Here is a 21,773-nt window from a genome sequence, read left to right on the forward strand (position 1 = left end):
AGTGTCAAGGGGAGGGAATAGGCCCCACTATTGGCGAGAGGTGTGTCAAAGAAGGTGCCGCCATTGAAAAACATCACCTTAACACCTGTTTGCCTCTCAGATTTTAATCCTCGTTTGGTCTTTAATTTTGTAAGCTATTTAAAGTAGTTCTTCAAACTATTTGAATGTATACAAAAACTCTATTAAAGAAAGTTAAAAGTGGGAGTCAACTATGTTATCTCAAGTTTTATTCTTTTGAAACTTGCCTGAGTGAGCTCCTGTAGGTAAATAGTTGGCTGGCAATTATTTCAAAGAATGGTTAGAAAGGTTAACCCAAAGGTTAACGCTTGTTTACAGAGTTAATGCCAGGCGTAATGAAGACCTTTAGCTCTGAGAGAGAGAGAGAGAGAGAGAGAGAGAGAGAGAGAGAGAGAGAGAGAGAGAGAGAAAATTGTCCAGTTAAGCTTCACTTGATCAACAAATTTCACCTTTTAGAAATCATTACATACTTATTTACAAATACTTAAATATAGTATATCGGTACCATTTTAACAAACCCCCAATTTCCTCATCTATAGAATGAGGGGTTTGGGTACTCAGTGGTTCCCAACTGTGACTGCATATTTAAATCATGGAGAGCTCAGGCCCCTATCCTAGATAATTAAATCAACGTCTGGAGCCGGGGCTTCCACAAGTTTTAAAAGCTCCTCAGATAATTTTAATATATAGCCAGGGCAGAGAAATGTGTGGTTAGGTGATGTTAGGCTCCTTTACAGATGATAAAATTCTCTTGTTCTGTGATTATAAAGGGGATATGAAAATGGAAAGTTTTCCCATATTATTTGCTTATGCTGCTGAGAAAATGATTTGGATTGAAAATTGTATGCTTTAATATGATAACCAGCATGATTTCAATATCACAGTCATTTGGACTAGCTGATTTAGCATGGGCCTAAGTGAAATATTTTGACCTTCATGTAGCTTTTCACCTACTGATCATCTGTCATTTCACGCTATTCATTTACTGTAGCAGACCTCTTTTTGTTTTGTTTTTTTGGTTGTTAGTGAACATGCTAGTATGACACCCCTTTTCAGAATGATATTCCCACACATCAATCAGCAAATATGTTATTAACATAGTGTTTCTCAAACTTAAGCGTGCACATGAATTACTTGGGAAGTCTTTCTAAAATGTAGATTCTGATTCAACAAATCTGGGGTGAGAATCTGGCCTACAAATCTGCATTTCTTACAAGCTCCCAAATAATACCCATGCTAGCCATCCATCATCCATGCATTACACCTTGAGTAGCAAGGTATAAACATACCCAACCAAACTGGCTAATTTTACGCAGAACTGCAAGTTCAGTCTCAGAACTGATTGAGAAAAGAATGGTATGTCAACTATAATTTCATATATATATATATATATATATATATATATATATATATATATATATAGTCACGGGATATGGAGTATAGTATAGGGAATAGAGTCAATGGAATTTGTGATAGATATATACGATGTCAGAGGGGCAATGGATGGGGAAGGGGGGTTATCACTTTGTGAGGAGTGAAATGTCTAACTATTACACTGATTTGTACACCTGAAACTAAAAAAAGAAAAAATGAGGTCACAGGAAAAAGAGAAGGGGTGCTAGAATAATTTTATTTTATTTAAAAAAATTTTTTAGCTGAGCCATCCTGTCACTTGTTGGCAGCTCAGCAGCAGCTCAGCTCAGGCCAAAAATCAAACTGGCAACCCTGTTGCTCAGAGCTCACACTCTTAAGTGAGCTCCTAACCAACTGAGCCACTTGGCTGGCCCTTAATAATTTAAAATTTTACTATACTAAGCATAATGGCACCTCTTTCTAGTTTTAAAAGAAAGAACCCACTGAGAAAACTATAGAACTGTTTCTAGTTCTTCCCACAGGTTTTACCAATAATTATTTTCTTCAGCTGTGTGATGCCTGTGCTCTATAATATAGACCTCCTGCAGTGGCTAGCTTTGAAGGTAAGGTTAGCAGCTCAGAGCTCATTTCATTAGAGAGAGAATGATGTAGTGTCACATGCATTGGACTGGATGTTAGAAGACCTGGTTTCTTGTCTTTATCACCTTTGATCGTGTGATCTTGAGCAGGTCAGTTAATCCAACTGAGCTTCAGTCTTGTCTTTAAATCTAGGCTAATAATCCCTATCTACCATACAGGGGCTTTACAATAGAGGAATAGATAATTTAGAGAAAAACTGATTCAGCTTCTGTGGTTGGATAAAAAGTCTATATGATGAGACAGTTAAGTTTATAAATGACCCTCGGGTGATTATCTGCAAGAGGTAAATTGAGTTAACTCTATGTGTTAATAGCAATGAAGCAGTTTTTCCTGAGCTCGTTCAAGGGGCCATCTCTGCACTGGGGAACCTTAGGAAGGACCTGGATGGAACCCTATGTAAAGTAAATTCCAGGGGGATTGACTGAAGCCAAAGCGAACGAGTGCCCAGACCAGTAAACGGGCCCATATTGTACCAGTGTATAGCTCTGGGGATTCATTTAAGTAGAAAGGAGAATACATTTTTATTGTGGGTTTTTTTTGCCACCTTTCTTGCAGATTGCTTTGGGCACAGTAGCCGCGGAAACTGAGTGTAGCAGGAAACATCTGTGGGTATGGTAAGTAGTGTACATCTTTTTCATTAGGTGACCTCTGATATTTTCATAAACACAGTTTAGAGTCTCCAAAGCTCTGTGGGTAATAGAAGAGTTTTCAATTATTTTCTTGTAAGAGCTTTCCACAATAATAGCAACTCATCTCTGCTGTTCGTTTTACTTGAGGCCTTCCTGACTACCTAATTCTCCAAATTCACATTCTCACACTAAAATAACTTGCCACTTCCACTTCCGGCGTTGTTTCATGAGCAGAGAATCGATGGTTCTTTAATCTGTGGCTACCCGCATCTCGATCTTGATTATCTTTCTTTTTTGTAGACAGAGACACTTCTACTAAATTGTCTATACATTGCAGACTGCTGCTCTCTAAAATCCGTCCCTTTAATGACTGGTGATATTGCAAGAAGTGTGATGTGTGTCTACATGTCTTTCATTAAGCCTTTGGCAAAAGCCAGAGCACCAGACACTAACCCACTGAGGAAATGCAAGCTTCTAATATTGCATATTAGAAATGTAATATGCTTATTTACTTGAGTATTGTACCTGGAATATGTATGTAGGCATTTCCTTACTAGTTTTAATAAGCGCTTTGGTCCTTTAGGGAAGTCTAAGGTAAAAGAATGAGAACCCCAGGGGAATTTTGCATTGCATTCTTAGAACGCAAGTATCCTAAATATGGTGTTCTTTTGGACTGGTCTAATTTATCCCTGGGAACATTGCCTGAATATCTATAACTGTTTTCTTTTTTTTATAGCATAGTTTTTATTCCCCCCCCCCCTTTAAAAAGTTTTCACTTACAGTTAACATTCAATATTATTTTATATTAATTTCAGCATAGTGGTTAGACATTTATATAATTTAAGAGGTGATCCTCCTGACTAGTCTAGTACCCACCTGGTACTTATTATGAAAAACATAAGTATAGCAAGACCACCTCATGAAACTCTATGGCTTACAATAAATACTGTTGATCAGGATAAAACTGGCATGACATGAATCCACTTCTTTCCTTCCTCCCTTTCTCCCTCCCTCCCTTCCCTTTTTAACTATATAACATCTTTGGAGTACCTACTAAGTGTGAGGTGGCAAGGAAGACTTAGAAACTAATTTTTAAAAATAGTCCCTGACTTCAGGAAGTTTACAAAGAAGATATAACCTGTGCATAAAAATTATAATACAAATTGCAATGTGGTATGTTCTATGTCAGTACTTCTTTTAAAACGGTCTGCGACCACCTACTACATCAGAATCTCTGGTTGTAGGACTCAAGAACCTTCATTTTAGCAAGCCTTCTAGGTGGTTCTCATGCATATTAAAGTGTCTTATATGTTTAAACATTTTCTGGGAGAATATAAGAAGAAAGGTATCAATTCCAGCATAAAAGAATTAGAAAAAAATAATAGAGAAGAAAGTCAGAAAAATTTTATGACATTTTCCAGTAATGTTTAAGTGACCAAAAGAAAGTGCTCTTCCCTTCACAGTTGACCTTTAGGATGTCATTACTTTGCAGATTAATCACTTTAAATTGAAAATTAGGTAGAAACTCCTAAGTTGCACAGTTAAATGGATTTTGAAATGACTATTCCTTTGTACTTGCATGAAGTTTAGAAAAACTGCTGGAATTGTAGTTCAAGCTTAGAAAATATATCTGTGTATAAAGCAACTTGATATGATTGGGATTGAAACATTAGTTGTCATCAAAAGGACTTTACCAAGCTATGAATTTTGCACATTAGCTCTGTTTTGCCTTGTAATTTTAGGTCGACTTTATTAAGAAACATTATCAAGTTTATAGAAAAAGCTAATTTCCAAAGCTATTTATTTACTTAGTGTTAGATAATAGTAGTTGAAGGCAGTTCTTTTTCAGAAAAATGTCAATCTCAGCCTGAGCTCAAAAAATTGCAATAAAAAGTTTACCATTGCTAAGCCATTGAACTGCTTTGTGGGAGGGCAAGTTGGAATACTGATACAATTCTTCAGTCATTTTAAACTCAGTACTGACTCCTAGAATAATCAATAATGGAACAGTATCAGTTAATATCTGTGGACCCATCAAGAGCTAGGGAAAACCATTCAAAATAATTTGCCTTCTTGTTTCATTAACTATTGATATTGCTCCCAATGTCCTCAACTCTTATAGCAACTCTTCACACCAAAGAGCTAATAGTTTTTAACAAGTTAAAAAAATTTTTTGTATTAGTTTCATGTGTACAAAACAACATGATGGTTAGACATTTACACCCCTCACAAATTGATAACCCCAACAAGTCTACTACCCACAAGTTTGTTTTTTCTGGACACATTTCTTCACCTACTGCAATTAAACATGATTTAATTAACTCACCATAAGTCAGTGGCTTTCCTTGCTTGGCTAACAAATGAGCCAGTAGAAAACTTACTTTAATTGCATCCTTATTGTCATTTTTTATTTTTGTGGAGAAATTTTGCTGTGATGAGATATCCCATTTTTATTTTATTTAAAAAAATTTTTATGAGATATTCCATTTAAAATTTTTCTGACCATTTCTCTCCTGTGAGTTGGGAATATTGTGGTCAGTGCTTAGTTTGGTAATGTCAACATATATTGTATTTTTTTAGCACAGCTATATAATGTTACTGTATAATAAACACAATGCTTTGCCATCTAATTTGATCAAAATAATCCACTCTCCACTGTGCCTTAGAAGCATGATGTTTGAAGTCTGTTTTTCTTGTTTTGACGTGATGGGTATACACCGACAATAAAACAAAAAATACTACAGATACAGTGATACATAAGGCACTTGAAACGCTGTCAAGTTATAACTATAACAGCATGATTCACAGTGGCAAGCAGTGGTGTGAAGCAATGATAGCACCACATAAGGTCTCTATCATGGCTACTCAATTCTGCCATTACAACACAAAAGCAACCACAAGACAATATGTAAATGAATGAATGTGTCTGTGTCCCAGTAAAACCTTATCTATGGACACTGAAATGTAAATTCCATGTAATCTTCATGTGTCATGAAATATTCTTCTTTGGATTTTTTTCAACTATTAAAGAATGCAAAAACTAGCTTTAGCTCACAGGATGTTAAAAGCAGGAGGCACTTCAGATTTGGCCTGCAGACCACAATTTGCTGAACCCTGCTCTAGAGGATGAACCAAGGGAAGAGTGTTTCAAGAGAAAGTTTAGACAGTGGCCACTGGGACTCTGAATTTTTTGTTAATGTTTCTGACAATGCTGTGGGGCAAACTTGTGGTATAAGTGGATTGAAGTGGAAATTTCACTCTGAAAATGGGGGAGTGAGAAATAAGATGTATAATAGCTGGGGAATTATGTGATTTAAGAGAGAAATTTTTGTTCAAATAGAAGAGATTTGAACATGAGCAATAACCTTTATTTTCTTTCTTTTTTAATAAGAAAAATAATATCTATCTTGAAGCTTGTTAGAAAGGTCAAATGAGATAAAGTATGTTTTGTGGCTAGGATTATGCCTAACGTGCAGTAGGTTCTCAATAATAGGTATTAACATTCATATATGTTCACTATTTTCTTGTAAAAACAACAGAGTTCATGCTTCCCATGTTACTTTGTTATTAGGTCCTTAAACTACCTTATTTAAAATCAAGACTGTACTCTTATTGAGGTGTTTTGAAAATGATTAAATAAATTGGAAGTTAACCAATTGGTCAAAATTTAACTTTGAAAATTTTGATTTTTAACTTCCTCAGCTTTCCTCCTTCTAGACTAAGTCCTAATCTCTTCAGTCTGTCTTTGCATGTGAACTACTTTTCACTTAGATTGTTTTCATTGTCTTTTTTTAACCATAATACAATTGTACAGATGATTGTACAAATGAATCTTACAACTCATACACTGATTTGGTATATTAGTGGGTTTATTTTTATTTTTTTTAATGTAACCTTTTTTTCTGTAAGTCATACGTGGAGTTACTATGTGACCCAGCAATTCCACTCCTGTACCCAAGAGAAATGAAAGCATGTGTCCACACAAAAACTTGTACCCCAATGTCCATAGCAGCATTATTCATAATTGCCGAAATGTGGAAATAACCCACATGTTGGAAATAATCCACAAATAAAATGTGGACTACCCATACAATGGACTTTTGTTCAGCCATAAAAGGAATGAAGTACTGATAAAAGTTACAAAATAAATGAAACTTGAAAACATTTTGCTGAGTGAAAGAAGCCCATAACAAAAGACCACATATTGTATGATTCCATTTCTGTGAAATGTCCAGAATAGACAGATTTATAGAGACAGAAAGTAGATTAGTGAAGGCCTAGAGCCTGGAAGAAAATGGGGAGTGACTGCTAATGGGTATTGGGTTTCTTTGTGGAATGACACTTTTTAGTCCGTGTCTGATAATTTGATATCGGGAGTCCCTGTGGATATGTTTCTATTGCATGTTGTTTTGCTGAAGAGGTCTTTTCTCCTCCTGCATCTGTCTATCTTCGGTTGTGTGTAGGATTTGTATATAAAATTTTATTTTTAGAAATAGTTTGAAGCCTAGGTGGATGTTATCTTTCTTCAAAGAACTTTGACTTTTTAAGGCACCTGGGAGTGCCCGCCATCAGGTATCATCTTCATCCAATCCCAGGCTAGAGACTTTTCTAGGCTAGCCAGGTGACTTGAAGCTGGGCTGTGGACAGTGCAGGAGATGATTTACTTCCCCTTCACCTTAATCCTTGTGTGCAGTGGTGTTGCACACAGCCATATTGGAGCCTGAGGCAAAAGAAACATCAGCACTACTGATCCTGTCTTTAAAATTCGGTATTTTGCTCATCATGGGTTTTTCATTAAATTTATTAATTTTAATTCGTAAGACTGCATTAAAGTATTATTTATCTGGATTACTGAGGTTTTTGGACCCCCTAAATTTTGTGCCCAAAGTGAGTACTTTATTTACCTCGCCCTACTCCCAACCTTGGTTTATTTATTTTTTTAATTTTTATTTTTTTGGTGTTTTTATATGTGCTTTGGGTCTTTACATCCTGAGAGTCTGAAGAGACTAAGCTGTGGGTTCCCCAACTTCCTATAAAATCTCATAGAGATTTTGGGGGCACTCTCAGTTTCCTGCTTTTTCATGCTACTTAGAATTAACGATCTAAAAACTTCCATACATTTAGTGACTGAAGTGGATTAAAGATAAACATTTATCTTTACTTTCCCTGGAAACTGCCCTAAAGTGATAGCAGCAGAATAACAAGGTAAAAACCCACAAGGACTAAGCGAAGGGAAGAGAGGAAACAATGAGAGCTGTCCACAAATTTTTGGAAGACAGTTGATGCAGGAGTGATAGCTTATCTAGAAAACAAGGTATAGGAAGCAGAAACCTGCTATCCACAGAGACAGATCACAAGAAGTGGGTCAGTTCACCCCATGGAATCCCACAGAAAATGTGTTGTTCTCATTATTAGCCATCAGCGAGAGGAACAACAATTGGCATTCATGTGTTATAGTCTATAATACGTATTTACTGTATCGCCTCAAAGATACTTGAACTTCCCCGTGTATTTTCAGTCTGGTTAGGTGGGACCTAGATCTAGTACAATTGGACAATGTCCTAATACACTATATTGGCATTATGATTATCTCAGAACATGAGGGTCAAGTTAAAGGCGAGCTTACTAAGATCATAAATCATATGACTGATTGGGGATGATTGACTATAACTCCCCAAAGATCCAAGGTCTTGCACAGACTGTAAAACTTGGGGATGGCAGGGTGGAGTGGTGGACTGCATCCTGAAAGGATAACAAAATGGTGCTTGGGCTTGGCTGCTCTGGACCCTTTGTTGTGAGGCAGCCTTTGGCTGTGATGCATATCCTTACTTTAATGCTGTTGCTCTATTGTGTCCTTTTCCTGCGATAAACTGTAGATTTATAAGCATTGCCATTTTGGGTCCTGAGTCTTTAACAATCAAACCTTACTTAACTGATACTGTTAGTGCACTAAGTGATGGGAATCACTTTTTTAATATTATTTTCTCAAAAGAACCTATGCATCCAAAAAGTTGACCAAAAAAATCTGAGGTAGTGTCATTTTACATTCCCCTGAACTATTGGATGGTATTCCTATGTAGATACAAGTTAACACACTATAGTGGTCAGATCCATGAGCTTTATTTTTGAAGGCTATTCTTGAAAGGAATGCTTTTTACTGGGAACTACACTTGCCCTACAATGTCAATGTTTGGTATTTTTATTTAAAATTAAGTTCATTATTTTATGTCCATGGTTCATCTTAATACACGTAGCTGTTTCCTCTACACAGGGAATTACAGAGACGTGGTGTTCCTTAGGAAGGGTGATTACCTGAAGTTGTTGGCATGTTCTTTGGACACCCGGCATCTGTAGCAGCAGATGGTGTGCCTTCCGCCTGCTACAGGTCACAGAGAAGCCATTGGGTTGCAGGAGTGGTGGAGGATGGCTAGAAAAGAAAATGAGTAGCAGCTGTGTGGAGGACACTAGGCTGCTTCTGTTTTCCTACAAAACCTTGACAAAACAGAATACCTAAGAGTAGTGTCATAGGATCTAAAAATAGACTTTATTAAGTCATTCAATTGGGCCACCTTTGTTGAAATAATTGTCTTGTTAAATAACAATGCAAAAGGCTAACAGAAGGGACAAAATGAGGAAGAGGGAAGAATCCAGGATGGCTTGGCCAACAGAGTCAGTGGTGATATTGTGTTGAGCCTGCAATGCCTTTGCACAGCCAGATAATGTCCACAGACAGTTGGGAAAAGGACCTGGAGCTTAGGAGAAGATCAAGACTAGGAGGTCTGGGCATAGGGCCTCCCCTTCCACGTGGCCCGTGAGTTCTTAGTGGAAATGTGGGAGGGGAAGACCTATGCACAGATGTGACCACCCAGGGGGATCTAGGAGGGGAGAAAAGGCCCAATGACAGGATTCTGTCAACACCCACCTCTTAAGGGCAGGAAGAAGACAATCCAGTGAAGGAGTCTGAAAATCAATAGGAAGAGACAGGAGAAAGTGGTATCACAGAAACCTAAAAGAGGAGAGACAATCAAAGGAATGATCAATAAGGCCTGAATAGTATCTGCTGGAAATGACACTGGAGAGGTCACGTCAAAGATAGCATCAGTACTTTGCAGTGATAAGGTAGAAATCAGCTAGTAGGAGGTTGAGGAATAAATAAAAGGTGAAACAGTGGAGAGATAGTAGATGTATTCTTTCAGGGAGCTTAGCTCTAAAGGAAAATGAAGCTGCCAGAGAAATTGTTTTTGTTTGAACTTTATTTTAAGCATGATTATTTGCTGAGGGAAAACACACACACACATAGGCTAGAGTTATAAAAAATGTGATAATTGATGTAGTAATTTCCTGAAAGAGGAGAGAGATTAGAATCAAAGGACAGTTGTGTGGATTAGATCTGGTCAGAAGGTTCGCCCCTTTTTCTGCTGCAGTGAGGGAAGTGTCTCTTTGTAGAGGGTTGAGAATTAAAGGCAAGTGATGAGATGAAGTTCTGACTTTTCTCTTTAGAAGCTTAACTAGTAAAAGCAAGGAGAGAAAGAACTTTAACCAGAAAAGGCAAATGCAGATAAATCTGCATGGGATTGGAGCAGAAAAGCTGAGGGAACTGTTACCTGATGGCCTCTATTTTCTCTGAGAAAAATGAAATAATATGATCAGGTGAGAGAGCACAGTGAAGGTTTCGAATAGCCACTGAGGAGAATGTGGAGGGGTATGTAACAGAATTACCAAGTAGCATTTAGGTCTGGGACTATATACCCCAAGTGTGCACCGGTCCACATGGTTGTATAGATTTCTTAAGCAGGATTATGTCCAAGTGTAGGTGTTTCTGTGGAGGATGAAAAAGGATACCAGGATACAAAGGAGTTAAAGGTGTTGGCAAGGGCATGGTCAAAACCAAAGACTCACTTTCAAGTACATCTCCCCTGCCCCCCAGATTTATCATGAGTCAAAACATTTAGTATCTAGAGAATGGAGCCTCTTTTCTGAGGCCTAGGATGTGTCCCTTATATTCAGAATACATTCAGACATTTTTGAATGAGTAAATTAATAAAATTTGATTTTGCTAAACATTTCTAAATACAAGTATTAGGTTTAAAATTTTATCTACTAGGGACAAATATATTGATGATTTCAGAGCATCTGAGTTCTGTCCCAAGAGCTACATTACATTCTATAATTTACTTATGCTCAAAACAATTAGACTGATGCCAAACTCTGATACAATCCATTCTGTAACACAAACGTTTATTAGAATAAAAATACATGTACAGTATTCAGCATTAAAATTACTTCACATCACATGTAGGTTTTACCTCCATTAGTTTTTTTAATGCTTTTAAAGTTTGCACTTTAAATAATTTGCATATCTGTAAACAAATCTTAGATTACTGAACATGCAGTGTATCCACTAGATACCAAACATCAAAATTTAGAAATGGGAACTGATAGTTATATCCTATTGCACTAACTATTTCTGTAAAATTTTAGACAGAGAAGAAAAAGATTAAAATAAATCACTTGAAATGAGGTAAGTTGAATGAAGAGGTTTTTTAGTAGCAAATATCACCAGTGCTGAGATGAGAATATTAAAAAAATTTATGGAAAATTCACTTAAATGTTTGTATAGTCTAGGTTATTTTTTAAAAAACAAAAATTACCAAAATTACTTATTAGAAAAAGAGACAATTATCTGGTTCTACTTAAGATTCGTGTACATCCTAAGTCTTTCTCTCATTCAGAAAAAAAGGAGTGATACAAATATTCACAAGTCTAGCAAAAAAGTAAAAAAAAAAAAAAAATGAAGATTAGGACCAACAGTTCAAGCTGCCTTTTGGTAAGAAAATTAAAAACAGAGGTAGATGGTTAAATATTAGCGGCCAAGTTACTCGAATTAATTTTTTTCTTGGTATAGATTCACCAAATTTTTATACTTGAAGCCAAATAGCAAATAAATTTAGGAGTACAGAGTAAGACCTAGCACAAGTTATTTCCCTTAAATCAAAGGAATACACATAAATCAGGCAGAAGACCCCTGTTAAGGATATGATTGTTTAAAGCCCTACAGTTCATGCATTTTTTAAAGCAGGAGAATGAACCGTGTCCCTACGCTTCCTAGGTTTATTTGGGCCAAGCCACAAGCTCCATCAGGCATGGTCAGTCAAAGTAGGACTGGAGGGTGCCTCGGCGCCTGACATCACAGGTCCAGCAGTGGAAGCCTCCTCCCAGGGAATTGGCATTACGAATGTTAACCTTAATGGTGCTGATACCTGCATTGAAAGAGAGAGAGATGTGACCAGTTAGATGGACGCACATGAAGAATCTCCTATAGAAAGTAAAGCCTAAAGATGGGTAGGAATCCTGTGGTTCGAATCCTTAAGTCTACCCCAACCCAGGACAGTCTTTCAGTATTATTTTCATCAATTTTATTTCATCTGCTCTAGTCCACTGCTAATATAAAAACCTTCACTAAAAAGTCAGAAGAGACTGTGAAGTCTATTTTGTGCTGTTGACTATTCACAAGTCAATAGGTAGGGTGAGCAGATGTGTTTGTCAAATTTCAAAAAACGATCAAGCACTGATACTTCAAGGCCTTTTAGAATTATGCTTTAACTATTTTGTCAGACTGTTTCTAATTTTACCACATCAATTTAGGAGGAGAAGTATAATTTAGCCAACCTGAAAAGTTGACTACCTATTACCTACTCACATGTAAACAGAATTTATCTGACACAACTAGCTTTACCAGGCCACCTTAAGCAAACAAAGGAACAGGGCTTATATTTTAATATCTGGGCTATATCGGCATCAGGTACCAAAGCTACTCAGACAATTAATTAGTTTGATCTGGCACTATTTGTATTGACGTGGCTATGAGAGTGCATGGTCCAGTCATCCAACAGTATTTAGTAAAAATTGTTGTGTTTGGCATGACGGGGTTTTTAAAAGAAAATCTATTCTCTTCCCTCAAGGAGCCCATTATTTGGAGGAGAAAGATAAGCTACAGGATCACTAAGGTTTCCTTTGCTATACATACCGAGGGAGAGGAAGGCAGTAGGAGCCAACCAGAAAGACTTTCCTGAGAAAGTGAGACTGAGCAGGGCTCTGAAGAATAAGAATAGGGATTGGACAGTGGTAAGGAGTGGGCTTGGAATAAGAAGTGGGCTTTTAATCACAAGCATATGGTTCATGATAGATGTTTTTATCTCATTCAGATTGCTAGATCCATATTAATCCTGAATTGGAGAGAATTCAGTTGCTTGAAAATGTTTGCTTTAACAAGTTCCCTGTGCCTAAAAAGAATTTATTATAAGTAAAATGATAAATCAGATCTTCGGTACTCAATATTTTAAGTTGAGAAACAATAAAATCTTAATGGACAAAGAAATGGAATCTAAGCAATTAGGTTATTTAATGAAAGCCCCCTCCCCCAAAAAAAACCCCACCACCAACAACAACAAAAAAAACCCCAAAAGGTAGCACAGCATTAGGGGTTAAATCATTAGACTGTGCTCAACCTAAATCTGAAAGGCCAATCCTTTTGAACTGATACTACATTAAAGAGAGATGTGTCAAAGGGTCAAATAATTTTTTCTGGGCAGTACACCTGAAATATAAGACATAAATGAAAGCATGACTCAATTACAACATGTGTACTACCAGGCTTTATTTGACACTTAGGATGCGCCAAGTATATTAAGAGTGATCATCATACATACATCTCTGCTCTATATAATAGCCATATGAAAATCCTTTCTTTCAACATTTTCTCAATAGTATTAGAATAACCGGCCTAATTTTTGAATATCAAGATAACTAAATTCCCACCCAAATAAAAGCCAGTTCTGCTTTTTAGTTCAAAGTTGAATGATTTACTGACACCCTCTATTGCATTCTATTATTTTGTTTGCTATGCTTATCACACATATAAGTCACTTCTGTATCTGTACCTTTAAAATATGTAATGACAATTAAATTACTTTAAAGGACCCTCAACAATTCCTTATTTGTGGAAAGGCTGAATAATCGATATGCTCATCTACAAAGACATAGTTCTCCACACATGGGCACCAGGAGGTTGGATAAGTCATAGAAGACGGTTGCTAAGGGGTGCCTGGGATGCACCTCCAACCTTCTGAGATTACGATTGTTGAAAACAAAAATATTGTTTATCTACGAAATAGTAACTCTAAACGGAACAGAAAAGCAATTAGATAAAGCATACATCAGACCTATTGTAGCATGTCATTTCTTCAGTTCTTCTTGTTTAATATTTCCATGTATGACCACGTGTTTCATGTATTGTACATACCCAGCTTTTCAAACATCTTTTGAATCGGGACTTCATTGGCATCCACCATAACGCGTTTTTCATCCAGCATTAAGACATTCATGGAAAGCCATTTGGATGACATCCATAGTGGGTGATCTAAAAATAGCAACAACTTTTAAGTCATGTCTGCTATCGTTTTTGTTTAAAGCGAGGATTTGAAAGCGAAGAATATTAAAGTGACAGTTCAATTCTTTCAGTGGTTCACTTCCCCTGCAAAATTTTATTTTAGTCTTAAGACAGTTTATCTATAAATGTTATGAGTCAATCTATACTCGTTACACATTTGGATTTCACCTTGTTTTCTTTAAAAAGTCATTTCTTGTTTTATGATGTTATTTTATACTGATTTTTCCCACCTTCTCACTCTCATTTTCTATGGAAGGAGAGGTTGTGAACACAAGTCCAGTCTTGTTCTAGAATCCGTAGTCCCAAGCACCAGTTTACTTCTTATCAGGGAAATATTTTCTTTAAATTACTAAAATTTGGGCTGCTGTCTATGGGGGAAAGATCGTTGGTTACTGAAGAAATCACTTTTAATCTCTGAGTATATAAAAGTAAACGTACCATCTGGGATAACCGGTGTTGGAGGAGTAACTATGGTCCATCCTGCTTTCTTGAAAAGATCAATCTGCAAGATCAAAAAGGAAAACAAAAACCAAAGAGGCTTAAATCTATATATATTATTCTTACCACTCTTTGTCTCTGATAGCCCTTATGATTAATAATTCTTTTTGAGAAGCTGTTTTCTCAACTGTCAACATAAAAAAGTTAAAAATTTCTGTGAATCCTAATTAAAAATGTACGTAAAAGCCCCAGATTATCAGATTAAAGTTAAAAAGCAACAGGAATGGTAAAGCTTTTAAAAATATTCTTGTGCTTTTCTCAGGTTTCAGAGATTTTAAAATACCAAAGATCACCTGAAACCAATAAAATAAATAAATAACCAAAGATACTTTCCTTGAGAAATTCTCAATGAAGAAAATGAAAATATTACCTATTTTAGTTATTAGAAAACCATGGATAAGGGGGAATTACTATATCTTATAACTTGCAGCCAAGGTTCCACTGCAGCTGAATTGCAAACAAGATGACCCCTGCATGTGACTGTGTCAAACCCATCGTGCATCCACTTCATAGTCCATCACTCTGTATCCATGTCCGTGGTCTAAAGACACATGTTAGGGTTGTATTCCCAAAGAACCCTAACTGTCTTTAGTAACCTATTTATTGTAACTCAGCCATCCCTATGTTCACATTCCCACTTAGTATTTTCAATGACTTATATTCAAATGAAATGAATAAGTAATCTTGATCACGGGCTTTAAATATATGGGACGAAAATGAAGAGTCACAGGGTAAAACAGGGATTTTAGAAAGGTGTACCACAGCCTGGTAAATAACACAAAATCATGCACCACCCAACTGGAAGTAGGGGGCAACAGGTGGAAGTGACGGGGACACACCAGCTGCAGTGCAGCGGCTCTGCTCCTCCTGCAGGGTGGGGTGGCCAAAGTAGGCCTGACCCACTGGACAGGGAAGATACCCACTGCCTAATGGCATTGCCCCAGACATGCAGGGATCATCTTGTTTGCAATTCAGCTGTTGTGGAACCTTGGCTGCAAGTTATGAGATACAGTAATTCCCCTTATTCATAGCATTGCTTTTTTGCAGTTTCAGTTACCTGTGATCAACCACGGTCTGAAAATATTAAATGGAAAATTCCAGGTATTTTGAGAGAGAGAAAGAGAGAGACCACATTCACCTAACTTTTATTATGTCATTATAATTGTTCTATTTTATTAGTAGTTGTTAATCTCTTACTGTGCCCAACTTACAAACTTTATTATAGGTATGTATAATATGAGTATGTACAGGAAAAAACATAGTATATATAGGGTTCTGTACTATGCAGGTTTTAGGCAACCACAGGGGGTCTTAGAACGTATCTCCCCAAAGGTAAGGTGGAATTACTGTAATACCACTCTGACAAAAGCATACACAAAAGCACAAACTTGACGCTTTGGCAGCAGCAGGCAGCCAAGGTCAAAGTCTGATGACCCTACACTTTATATTTCTGAGTGTTAGACATCTTGTATTTAATGTAACATAAGCAATCCAATTTTTTATCATAAGAATGTTGAACATTGCTGAATCTGTCATTTAGAACCATTAGGAAGCATGGAGGTACTTACAATAAAGATGGCAATTGCTTCAGTTGCCAGACTCTATTACTCTTCCAGAGTCCTAAGAGCTCCCTTACCTGGTGACATGGTCGGTCAGGGTTGGAAAGCACAAGACCAGGTCCAATGATATTGAAGGTGGCATCAATATGCATTGGGTTGGGATCTTTAAAGGAGATGATATGTACTCTGTAGTCTGGAGCAAGATGCCTACGCATCCATTCAATGCCTAGGGAGTTTGTAACCTGAAAATAAAAGGAAGACGTAGAGCGATAAAGATTTGGTTCTACATTTAGATAACTAAAAATAATTAGGATGAAAATATTTGAATTTGGAAATAAAAAAAAGACAGCAATAAAGTGCGAAATTTCAGAGGCAGCTTTTATCAACCTGGCTTCTCTGTGCAAAAATATCTCTTCCAGCTCGAATGAAGTCAGCAGCATCAAAGCATGGCTCGAACTCAGTTGTCACAAATTTTCCCTGAGCAGCCAATTTGTGTCTGTCTTCTACAGAATAAATGGGGTAATCCTAAGTGGAACAAGAATGAACACACACAATGCATTGGTTCATGTGGAAATTATTTATAGGACATTCATTACTAAGAAAATTAGTTTAACGTCATCATTTCCCAAAATACTGCTACCCTGTTCTAGACTAGAACATGCATGGAAGATGTAGGCCCATGCTAACCAAACCAAAAAGAAGTCAACAACAAAAAATTTAAAAACTAGGCATGACAGTAATTTCCTGATACGTAGAAGCAAGCGGTACAGAGGCAGTAATGATTCTGAAAATATTCCGTGACCCATATACTGATTTATGTAGCTACCTACAATATTGAAAGTCAACAGGATGAAGTCATTCTGTTCTTTTAGAAAAGGCATTTGGTCCTGAGCCTAACTCTTACCATAAAAATGAGATGCCATGCTACCCCTGCCAAATTTGATTGGGTGTGGTGGAATGAGTTTATTATTTATTTCTGTCTTTAAACCCCTAGAAGACATTTTGATTTTTTGATTCTTTCTATAAATGATCAAATAGTAAGTGATCTAATAATATACTTCTGTTTACTGTGAAGTTGGCTTGTAGACCAAACTCTTTTTTCTAAAAGAAGAGAATGGAGTTCAGCCTAGAGACTTTTCTGTCTCCAGTAATGAATAACTGTGTGCTTTTAGGCAAGTTTTCCTCCCTATAATGGAATGATACTACTCCCTCATGGGGTTGTTATGAAGTATAAACAGAACTAAGGATGTAAATAAAGCACTGAGCTCAGGACCTGGCACATAAATAAGCACCAAATAAGTGTTAGCTATTATTACTATTACTATTAGTTTCACAATATCATTTACTCTTCATCATAAAACCGTTTTTTAAAAAAGTAGGTGATGCTCTCAGTTTCTGAAACGCATTAACAAATACAACGTATCAGAATCTCCAGCTCACTTTCTGTGGATCATTTAGAAAAGTTACTAATATGCTCAACTATAATTAGGGACTTACCTGGTCATAAAGTTCATCAGCCATCGTGGGCTTAGGAGCCGTTGTCCACTTGGCGCCACGGTGGAAGTAGTCTTTGATAATGGATCGGTATGCGCGGTACTCAAAGAAGCGAGCGCGCCACGCCATCGGAGCCTCGATAATCTCATTCCCCACAACTATCAGGATGTCTCGAGGCATCGCGCCATATAAACCTGTCCGACCCAAAAGTTCCACAACAACCTCAGTAATGCTCATTTCCAAGACAGTGGTGTCTACATATTATGATCCCATTTCTCGGTAAAAAAAAAAAAATTACAGAACATCTGTACGTGTGAATGTATATAACTATGTGCAAATGGAAAAAATATTTAATGATATATACTAGATAGTTAACATGAATTTTGTGTGAGGATGCTGAAGCCAAACAGGAAAAAAAAGAGAAAAAAGAAAAAGAAAGAAACAATAAGGTCCTTGTTCAAAGTGGTCTTGAACTGCCAAGCTTTCACCTTTTATAAGCTTTTCTTGCTACACAGAAACAGAGTTCTTCAGGGAACATCAGTAGCACCAGATAAAAATTGGGCCAAGAATCACTTCTAGAACTATGAATTAGAACACTAAACTCAGGCATAAGAACAATCTTATAGCAGTGTCAGTTAAAAAAAATAACATGGGAATGTTTCTGTTCCTCTCTTAATTTCTGTTCTTGAGGAAAATGTAATAGAATCCACTGTTTTTATATAAAAAAAATTACCATAAAGTTTAAAAAACAGCTTCTTTGGCCGAGATTTCAGATTTACAGTGGAGTTTTGAATGTGTACATCTTAATCATATCAAAAGAACCAAACTGTTTCTAAATAATCTTTAAAGTTTTGAAGGATTATTAAAACAAAGGAATTGTTGAGAAATGAACAGTTTTCTCCTTACATATTAAGAAATTAAAAATTAAGACACTAGCAGTTTAGGTATCTGATATCGCTTACCCGTAGACTCAAAATCAGGAGTTTTATACTTTAACGACCAGTCAATGGGGTCAGGCCTCTTCACTGTCACTCCTTCCATTTTTAAAATATTGCACATCTCTTCAATTTCAGCAACAGCCTTTTTCAAATGATCTTTGGGAAAATAATGGCCTCCATGCTTCTGGTAAAATGGCCAGTACTTTTCATATGTGTTGGCCTAGAAGCAGGAGAAAGTCAGTGAAATACTTACAGGAGAAAAATGTAACTCATGATAGGTTCATAGGCAGTGCAGCATGATTTATATAATTTAACAGAATTGAGACTAAGACCAGGTCCTCTCTGGGAAGACGCTCAATATGTGTTGAGTGAAGAATTCTAAATCCCCTTGATGTTTTAAGACCTTTTGCTTCTTCCGTCTGAGATCTCATGCCTTACCACTCACAGTGTGTCTACCCTCACATGGGCTTGAAATCCTTTTGGGCCAGTTTTTACATGCTTCACAGACAAAACAGGAGATGGGTGCTCCTGTTAGTCTCAATAAAAGAACAAATGAAACAATCTAATAGAATAACTGCACACCTATACTAAGATAAAACCATGAGCTATCCATACATCCCAGAATTCTGTCTAGAACAGCACTTCAAGATATTTTGTAGGAAAATAGGTCATGCCTCCTTAAAGGGTAGGGCTATACGCTCATATATGCTTTGTTTCTCTTGAAAACCCATTATTGATTTTTCCCATCCAAAGAATTACCACCTGGCAGAATTGTGCGGTGGTGCAAGTCTGCCTTTGATGCTTCCTACCCTTCCCTGCCAATGCGTCTCACCCCACCACACCTTCCCTCTCTCCATTCCATCCAGGCTCTCATATTGCTGCAGGTCCTTATGCCATAGAAATAAGTGATCTGACAGATGAATTCACAAATATTTAGTAGCTGAAAAAAAAAAAAAGCTTAACATTTAGAAAGTGACCAAGGGTTAAATGTATTTTAAAAGACAACTGAATGGACAATAGTGGAATGCTTTAAAAAAAGGCTCAATTTGCTAAAAATTACTGTTGAATCAGGGTAAGCACAACTGTAAAATATCCATTTTTCAAAAGTATAAAAGTCTAGAAGGATTCTTCATTGATATTGTTTTGCATGTGGCTAAGTTCTCAATTTAAAGAAATACACTGGGAAATGTAGATGATGCGTATGGCTGTAATTTATCAAGATAGATAAAGCATAATTCTAATGAGAAGATCCCAATGCTAAGTAAAAGCCTTGGGCCGGCTGAGTGGCTCATTGGTTAAGAGTTGGCTTGGGGGCCGGCCGAGTGGCGCGATGGTTAAGAACTCGCTTGGGATGCCAGAGGGCCCCGGTTCGGATCCCACATATGAGGGCCAGTGACACTGCCNGTGGAATGCTTTAAAAAAAGGCTCAATTTGCTAAAAATTACTGTTGAATCAGGGTAAGCACAACTGTAAAATATCCATTTTTCAAAAGTATAAAAATCTAGAAGGATTCTTCATTGATATTGTTTTGCATGTGGCTAAGTTCTCAATTTAAAGAAATACACTGGGAAATGTAGATGATGCATATGGCTGTAATTTATCAAGATAGATAAAGCATAATTCTAATGAAAAGATCCCAATGCTAAGTAAAAGCCTTGGGCCGGCTGAGTGGCTCATTGGTTAAGAGTTGGCTTGGGAGCGCAAGCTTTGAGCAGCAGGGTAGCACCAGCTGCTACCCATGTATCTAACTACCCAAACCATTGTATCTCACATGGGCCAGTGACGCTGTGCCCTCTACAGCTAAGATGGTGAACAACGGCTTGACCTGGAGCTGGGCTGCCTGCCGTGAGTCACCCGCGATGGTGTAGGCTGCAGTGGGGCTGCCTTAAGCTACTGTGAGTGGCTGGCCGGCACCCAGCGTGAGCAACTGGCATGAGCTACAGTGAGTGGTCGTCCAATGCCTGGCGACAGATCTGCCTCAGCTGGGAAGAGTGCAGTGATCACAATACCAACATGGGCCAGTGAAGCTACATCCTCCACAACTAGACTGAAGAACAAAAGGACAGCAACTTGTCTGTTCCCCTTCCCTGATTCCCCAGCGCTGCTCCCTCCCCCAATTCCTCAATAAAATCTTTAAAAGAAAAAAAAGAAAAAGCCTTGGACCTTCATCAAAAGGTGGCAAGGCAACGTACATTTATATATTTTAAGTTTCTAAAAGATGTTTAAAACAGGTATTTAAAAAATATTTCCTTGTATCATTTACATCGTTTATGGATGCTTTTGCACTACAATGGCAGAGTTGAAGAGCTGTGACAGAGACCTAGGGTCTGCAAAATCTGAAATACTTATTATCTGGTCCTATACAGAAAAAGTTTGCTGATCTCGGTCTAAATTATTAGTTGCTTTACTTTTGAAGACCTATAGTCAAACAACATGCTCAATTGCTGGCCCATGAAAAACATTATCAGTATTAAAAATTTGAGTACTTTTTAAGATCAATCCACTCTTTTAAAAAACAAAAGTCCTCCACTGTTTTCTACCCCTAGGAAGTCCTGCCGCGACAACCAGAGGAGAGGATAATAACGACTCTTTATATTCCTCTCAGACACATCCTGGTACTACATCCATTCACCACTTCCTCCTTCTCATGCCACGCACATCTCTTACAGTTCACTGAGGGACAAGAGGCCTTTGAAAATGTAACACTGGGTTACAGCAGATGCACGGCCATGTTGTCTTGCCAGGCACATTCCAAAGTATCCTGTGTGACTATTTGTGCAGAGTGCAGCATGCCTTGATAAATATAAACTTCCCTGGGAGGCAAAAGTTGTTTGAACAAGTGTTGAGTCCTTGTATAGCTCATACTCTAAGGTTGGACAAAGTCCTGAATGACCAGGGCACATTACATTTTCCAAGAGATAGTTTGTAACTATTTACACTTCCTTTATAACCCTGCTAAATGAGTTAGCAATCATTTACCAAGTGTCTGCAAGATAAAAAAACCCCACTATATTAAATGCTTAGTATATGATGTTTTTAATAATGTTGCAGAGATGTGGCTGCATTCCTAGAAACTTTGTAGTCTTAACCTAAAATCTTTAACAGGGGTGTTTTGCCAAATTGATTTTAAAACTGTTTTTGGAAAGCTAGGAAATCTCAGTAAAATTTCTTATTT

The 21,773-nt window shown here is 37.2% G+C and overlaps 1 protein-coding gene and 1 long non-coding RNA gene across 4 annotated transcripts in view; both read right to left on the reverse strand.

Annotated features, from left to right (window-relative positions):
* Positions 1 to 238: 238 nt before the first annotated feature.
* LOC109396666 (uncharacterized) lies at positions 239 to 9,667 on the reverse strand. Its single transcript, XR_002126884.1, has 3 exons — positions 9,583 to 9,667; positions 8,973 to 9,087; positions 239 to 369 (listed from the first exon to the last, which is right to left on the reverse strand). It is a non-coding gene; the product is annotated as an uncharacterized LOC109396666 (long non-coding RNA).
* Positions 9,668 to 10,867: 1,200 nt separating this feature from the next.
* GATM (glycine amidinotransferase) overlaps positions 10,868 to 21,773 on the reverse strand; it is a 16,274-nt gene continuing 5,368 nt past the window's right edge. For all 3 annotated transcript variants that reach the window (XM_019668681.1, XM_019668682.1, XM_019668683.1), the window contains 7 exons: positions 18,623 to 18,818; positions 17,664 to 17,854; positions 16,554 to 16,691; positions 16,244 to 16,408; positions 14,548 to 14,611; positions 13,963 to 14,079; positions 10,868 to 11,920 (listed from right to left, as the gene is read on the reverse strand). In XM_019668681.1, the coding sequence (XP_019524226.1) occupies positions 11,808 to 11,920; positions 13,963 to 14,079; positions 14,548 to 14,611; positions 16,244 to 16,408; positions 16,554 to 16,691; positions 17,664 to 17,854; positions 18,623 to 18,818 (984 nt within the window). In that variant the 3' untranslated portion in view covers positions 10,868 to 11,807. The remainder of the gene's footprint in view (positions 11,921 to 13,962; positions 14,080 to 14,547; positions 14,612 to 16,243; positions 16,409 to 16,553; positions 16,692 to 17,663; positions 17,855 to 18,622; positions 18,819 to 21,773) is intronic.

This window comes from Hipposideros armiger, unplaced genomic scaffold, assembly GCF_001890085.2.
Source record: "Hipposideros armiger isolate ML-2016 unplaced genomic scaffold, ASM189008v1 scaffold_531, whole genome shotgun sequence".
In the NCBI taxonomy this organism is placed as follows: Eukaryota; Metazoa; Chordata; class Mammalia; order Chiroptera; family Hipposideridae; genus Hipposideros; species Hipposideros armiger.